The 7,014-nt window shown below is 52.6% G+C and overlaps 1 protein-coding gene across 1 annotated transcript; it reads right to left on the reverse strand.

Moving 5' to 3' along the window:
* Positions 1 to 1,444: 1,444 nt before the first annotated feature.
* Positions 1,445 to 4,176, reverse strand: LOC117988838 (calcitonin gene-related peptide type 1 receptor-like). The gene is made up of 3 exons (XM_034976099.2): positions 3,929 to 4,176; positions 2,870 to 3,632; positions 1,445 to 2,154 (listed from the first exon to the last, which is right to left on the reverse strand). The coding sequence occupies exons 1-3, from the start codon at positions 4,099 to 4,101 to the stop codon at positions 2,110 to 2,112; spliced, it is 981 nt and encodes a 326-aa protein (XP_034831990.2). The 5' UTR covers positions 4,102 to 4,176; the 3' UTR covers positions 1,445 to 2,109.
* Positions 4,177 to 7,014: the final 2,838 nt, after the last annotated feature.

Here is a 7,014-nt window from a genome sequence, read left to right on the forward strand (position 1 = left end):
ACCGCACGTGACCTAACCGCACGTGACCTAACCGCACGTGACCTAACCGCACGTGACCTAACCGCACGTGACCTAACCGCACGTGACCTAACCGCACGTGACCTAACCGCACGTGACCTAACCGCACGTGACCTAACCGCACGTGACCTAACCGCACGTGACCTAACCGCACGTGACCTAACCTCACGTGACCTAACCGCACGTGACCTAACCGCACGTGACCTAACCGCACGTGACCTAACCGCACGTGACCTAACCGCACGTGACCTAACCGCACGTGACCTAACCGCACGTGACCTAACCGCACGTGACCTAACCGCACGTGACCGTCGGTTATATAGACGCCAACTTCACAAACTTATCTGTTCCGTTTTATTCATACAGTTTACATTGAAATCACTACACCTTATGTTGGTCAGCTCTATTGCGCCTACATATTTCTTTTTAACTATATTTTCTTTTTTAAAATTTTACGAATGTAGTGGGCTAGTCAATAAATAAAATTTAGAATTTTTAGTACATTAGTTTTTAAGGAAACTTGTAGGAACCGACGTCAGGTTCCTAAGTCTAGCTATGGTTGATATTGTAGAATTGTTAATAAAATATAATTTAATAGTCATAATATACACAGAAGTTTTCGCAGTAATTATTATTTATTACTAGCGTTTGCCGGTGACTTCGTCTGCGTTACACCATACCCCTATTTTATCCCTTTAAATTCATATTTTAGAGTAGAATAGAATAGAATATGTTTTTTTTCAAGTAGACTTTTTACAAGCGCTTTCTAATAGTCGGGTAGTTTTAATTTACCACTGGTTCGGAATGCCGTTCCTACGGAGAAGAACCACCAAGAAACTCGGCGGAAATTCCTCAGAGACTCGGACTCTGAAATTTCATAACGGATGTCTGTCATTTTAGCTGTCTTCTTGCCAAATTTCAGCCCGATCCCTCAAGTAATTTCAGCTGTACTTTTAGAGCTCAGTCATTCCTTTTTATTATATTTTATAGATTACTAGCTTATGCTCGCGACTTCGTTCGCGTGGACTACACAAATTTCAAACCCCTATTTCATCCCCTTAGGGGTTGAATTTCAAAAAGCATTTCTTAGCGGATGCCTACGTCATAACAGCTATCTGTATGTTAAATTTCAGCCCGAGCCGTCCCGTAGTTTGAGCTGTGTCAGCTGTGACTCAGTCAGTCAGTCAGTCAGTCACCTTTTCCTTTTATATATTTAGATTAAGGTACAAACCTTGATTTCAACGCAATCTCTCCTCAAAAAGTAAATCCGGACTTCGGTTATTTCAGTTTCGGTGACTCAGTGACGTTGTACTTGTATTATTATAAAATCGTAGATTGGTGCTTTGAAATACTTACAGGAGCACTTCGGGTCATCTTTATACTTAGATAATATTATATTGACTTCTGTAGAAATTAATTAAACCAAAATCTTAAAACACTTTTTATTTTCAAATTTACAAAATTATTTACATAATATCTATTCTATATTATACATTGATCATTTTTATGGATGTTATACTTCTCATCAAAAAAATCATTAGGTACCTATTTTTTAAATTTGAAAATGTTTTAATTTTTTTGATGAGAAGTGTATTTTTTGTCATAATTCTTAGCGACATATTTTTTACATTACAAACATTTTCTTTACATGATAATAATAATTCATTATAAATATTGTTTTATATTATTAACATTAAGGTCCGAAATTTTGCTAAATCTTCGGGAAACTAGTTTATATTTTATCTTAATTTGAGGTAGGCTGTCTCAACGGAAATATCAAAATCGTTTCCAATGCTTGTTGACTTTGTCCATCGTCCTTCAGCATAAAAATTTAAAATATCCATGATCGTATGAAGCGAGCCGGTACCGGCACGTCACTTTCACGTCACACAGTCTCCCGTGGCGCGGCCGCGGTGTGCGGGCGCGGGCGTGCGAGGGGGTGCGGGCGCGGGGCGGGGGCGGGGCTCAGAGCAGGCGCGTGTGCGGCGGCGCGTCGTCGTCGTCGTCGAAGCGAATGCGTCGCTCGCGCGCGCCGCCCTCCCCCGCCTCCGCCTCCTCCTCGAGCGCGCCGCCCGCCCCGCGCGCCGCCAGTCACACCTTCTCCTCGCCCGCGCCTAGCGCCCCCGACCGCACGAACTGTGAAACAAGCCGTTAAGTGTTAAAGAACGAAGGAATCCCTTTGAAACCATTTGATTTTTAGGGTTTCGTACCTCAAAAGGAAAAACGGAACCCTTACCTATAGGATCACTTTGTTGTCTGTCTGTCTGTCTGTTTATCTGTCTGTCTGTTTGTCTGTCTGTCTGTCAAGAAACCTACAGGGTACTTCCCGTTGATAAACAAAACCTAAAGTTTTCATACAACAGTCAAAGCATATTCTCCCAAATGTGCATTCTGCAATAAAGCTTACTATTTAAACAACTGCAAATTATTCTTAAAGAATTAAGGATAGCTGATATTTCAACTCTGTTCATGATGGCAATCTTTGCTTCAACTGTCTCATTCTGAACCATAATAATAATACGGTGGCTCGGTGCGGAAAACCAAGTTGCTGTACAATATGTTCGAAGAAGCATCATTCACTTTTACACCCTGAAAAGGAAGTGTCTAGTGTTCAAGAACCTGTAACAGAAGCACACACTACGCAATCAACCAGTATAATATAACAACTATAGTGTACTGTACTGAACTATACTGTATCCATCCACCTGGTCAAGTTCTATAAGCTTTTGTGGACATTACAGAGAGGAACAAACACACAAATGTCTGCCGTTCTCTCCCAGAGTCTCGTACAGACATATTGTGGCTCGAAACGAGAAAGAATCAGCGGCTGAAGATTTGCAACAATGCTCACCGAGACGGTGGTGTTGGTGGTGGAGTTGGCGCGCGCGCGGAAGGTGAGCACGCGCCAGCGCCGCCGCAGCTGCGCCAGCACCTCGCCGTTGCAGAAGCAGTACAGCACGGCCACGCACAGCCCCTGCAGCGACGTGGTGAGCGCCGTGGCGTACTCGTACAGCAGCCAGTAGCGCGCCGCGCGCGCCGGCCGGCACGGCGTCAGCAGGTACTGCAGGCCCAGCAGCGGCGCCAGCAGGCACGTGGCGCGCAGCGCGTGCAGCGCCGTGGCCGACGGGCGCGCGGGGCCCGCGCCGCCGCCCGCGCGCAGCTTGGTGCACAGCACGCGCACGATGTTGCACAGGAAGCCCAGGTTGAGCAGCACGGCGGCGCACACCAGCAGCGCCAGCTCCAGCCGCGGCGCGCCGTCGTCCGCCCAGCACAGCGGCTCGCCGGCCGCCGCGCGCCGCGCCGCGCTGACGACGGCGCTGGGCAGCGGCAGCAGCCAGCCCGCCAGCAGCAGCGCGCGCAGCAGGCGGCGCTCGGACACGAAGGCGCTGACCAGCACGGTGTGCAGGTACAGGCCCTCGCACAGCATCCACGTGTAGTTGGTGAGCAGCGCGTACTGCAGCGCGGCGTGCAGCGCGCGGCACCAGGCGGGCGACGCGGCCAGCGTGGCGGGCGCGCGCACCACCAGCGCGTACCACGCCAGCCACAGCGCGTTGTTGAGCGCGAACGACGCGAACAGGTTCATGTGCACCGTGATGCGCGCGCAGCGCAGGCTCCTGCAACACGCACGCGCGCGTACAGCGACTACTCATGCTGATAATTATGGTATACGATTAACTAATATAATTTATTCAAATTACTCATTCATTTAAAATAAACCAAAATTACACAAATAATTTTTTGCAAACAATTAAAGGCCAAAGACTCAAAAACATCTCGAAATAACCTAAATAAAATAATGCCAGTTCTCGCCGATTCGTTAATAATTACTAGACATCCACTGTTGTAGGAATGTACTTCTCCATTTGACTAAATAGAGCATGGCCGCTCCCACTCAAGGTTGCTCACTCACTTGAAGTAGAAGAGGATGGCCAGCGACAGCAGCAGCGCCACCAGCGACACGCTGTAGCCCGCCTCGTACACGGCGATGATCTCGCTCACGTCCTGGGAACCGTATCGAACAATAAATATAACGGCAAAACCGCTACCATGAGCCAAACTAAACAGTGCTACGATTACGTACATCCTCGGGCCTCACGCAGGTGGTGTAGTTGGACCAGGGTCTGCCGGACGCCGGGTGCTGCCACCAGGTGCCGTTCTCGGTGCACAGCTTGTGTGCCATCACTGTCACGACACAAACTAAACAGTGCTACGATTACGTACATCCTCGGGCCTCACGCAGGTGGTGTAGTTGGACCAGGGTCTGCCGGACGCCGGGTGCTGCCACCAGGTGCCGTTCTCGGTGCACAGCTTGTGTGCCATCACTGTCACGACACAAACTAAACAGTGCTACGATTACGTACATCCTCGGGCCTCACGCAGGTGGTGTAGTTGGACCAGGGTCTGCCGGACGCCGGGTGCTGCCACCAGGTGCCGTTCTCGGTGCACAGCTTGTGTGCCATCACTGTCACGACACAAACTAAACAGTGCTACGATTACGTACATCCTCGGGCCTCACGCAGGTGGTGTAGTTGGACCAGGGTCTGCCGGACGCCGGGTGCTGCCACCAGGTGCCGTTCTCGGTGCACAGCTTGTGTGCCATCACTGTCACGACACAAACTAAACAGTGCTACGATTACGTACATCCTCGGGCCTCACGCAGGTGGTGTAGTTGGACCAGGGTCTGCCGGACGCCGGGTGCTGCCACCAGGTGCCGTTCTCGGTGCACAGCTTGTGTGCCATCACTGTCACGACACAAACTAAACAGTGCTACGATTACGTACATCCTCGGGCCTCACGCAGGTGGTGTAGTTGGACCAGGGTCTGCCGGACGCCGGGTGCTGCCACCAGGTGCCGTTCTCGGTGCACAGCTTGTGTGCCATCACTGTCACGACACAAACTAAACAGTGCTACGATTACGTACATCCTCGGGCCTCACGCAGGTGGTGTAGTTGGACCAGGGTCTGCCGGACGCCGGGTGCTGCCACCAGGTGCCGTTCTCGGTGCACAGCTTGTGTGCCATCACTGTCACGACACAAACTAAACAGTGCTACGATTACGTACATCCTCGGGCCTCACGCAGGTGGTGTAGTTGGACCAGGGTCTGCCGGACGCCGGGTGCTGCCACCAGGTGCCGTTCTCGGTGCACAGCTTGTGTGCCATCACTGTCACGACACAAACTAAACAGTGCTACGATTACGTACATCCTCGGGCCTCACGCAGGTGGTGTAGTTGGACCAGGGTCTGCCGGACGCCGGGTGCTGCCACCAGGTGCCGTTCTCGGTGCACAGCTTGTGTGCCATCACTGTCACGACACAAACTAAACAGTGCTACGATTACGTACATCCTCGGGCCTCACGCAGGTGGTGTAGTTGGACCAGGGTCTGCCGGACGCCGGGTGCTGCCACCAGGTGCCGTTCTCGGTGCACAGCTTGTGTGCCATCACTGTCACGACACAAACTAAACAGTGCTACGATTACGTACATCCTCGGGCCTCACGCAGGTGGTGTAGTTGGACCAGGGTCTGCCGGACGCCGGGTGCTGCCACCAGGTGCCGTTCTCGGTGCACAGCTTGTGTGCCATCACTGTCACGACACAAACTAAACAGTGCTACGATTACGTACATCCTCGGGCCTCACGCAGGTGGTGTAGTTGGACCAGGGTCTGCCGGACGCCGGGTGCTGCCACCAGGTGCCGTTCTCGGTGCACAGCTTGTGTGCCATCACTGTCACGACACAAACTAAACAGTGCTACGATTACGTACATCCTCGGGCCTCACGCAGGTGGTGTAGTTGGACCAGGGTCTGCCGGACGCCGGGTGCTGCCACCAGGTGCCGTTCTCGGTGCACAGCTTGTGTGCCATCACTGTCACGACACAAACTAAACAGTGCTACGATTACGTACATCCTCGGGCCTCACGCAGGTGGTGTAGTTGGACCAGGGTCTGCCGGACGCCGGGTGCTGCCACCAGGTGCCGTTCTCGGTGCACAGCTTGTGTGCCATCACTGTCACGACACAAACTAAACAGTGCTACGATTACGTACATCCTCGGGCCTCACGCAGGTGGTGTAGTTGGACCAGGGTCTGCCGGACGCCGGGTGCTGCCACCAGGTGCCGTTCTCGGTGCACAGCTTGTGTGCCATCACTGTCACGACACAAACTAAACAGTGCTACGATTACGTACATCCTCGGGCCTCACGCAGGTGGTGTAGTTGGACCAGGGTCTGCCGGACGCCGGGTGCTGCCACCAGGTGCCGTTCTCGGTGCACAGCTTGTGTGCCATCACTGTCACGACACAAACTAAACAGTGCTACGATTACGTACATCCTCGGGCCTCACGCAGGTGGTGTAGTTGGACCAGGGTCTGCCGGACGCCGGGTGCTGCCACCAGGTGCCGTTCTCGGTGCACAGCTTGTGTGCCATCACTGTCACGACACAAACTAAACAGTGCTACGATTACGTACATCCTCGGGCCTCACGCAGGTGGTGTAGTTGGACCAGGGTCTGCCGGACGCCGGGTGCTGCCACCAGGTGCCGTTCTCGGTGCACAGCTTGTGTGCCATCACTGTCACGACACAAACTAAACAGTGCTACGATTACGTACATCCTCGGGCCTCACGCAGGTGGTGTAGTTGGACCAGGGTCTGCCGGACGCCGGGTGCTGCCACCAGGTGCCGTTCTCGGTGCACAGCTTGTGTGCCATCACTGTCACGACACAAACTAAACAGTGCTACGATTACGTACATCCTCGGGCCTCACGCAGGTGGTGTAGTTGGACCAGGGTCTGCCGGACGCCGGGTGCTGCCACCAGGTGCCGTTCTCGGTGCACAGCTTGTGTGCCATCACTGTCACGACACAAACTAAACAGTGCTACGATTACGTACATCCTCGGGCCTCACGCAGGTGGTGTAGTTGGACCAGGGTCTGCCGGACGCCGGGTGCTGCCACCAGGTGCCGTTCTCGGTGCACAGCTTGTGTGCCATCACTGTCACGACACAA

Source organism: Maniola hyperantus, chromosome 15 (assembly GCF_902806685.2).
Source record: "Maniola hyperantus chromosome 15, iAphHyp1.2, whole genome shotgun sequence".
Classification (NCBI taxonomy): Eukaryota; Metazoa; Arthropoda; class Insecta; order Lepidoptera; family Nymphalidae; genus Maniola; species Maniola hyperantus.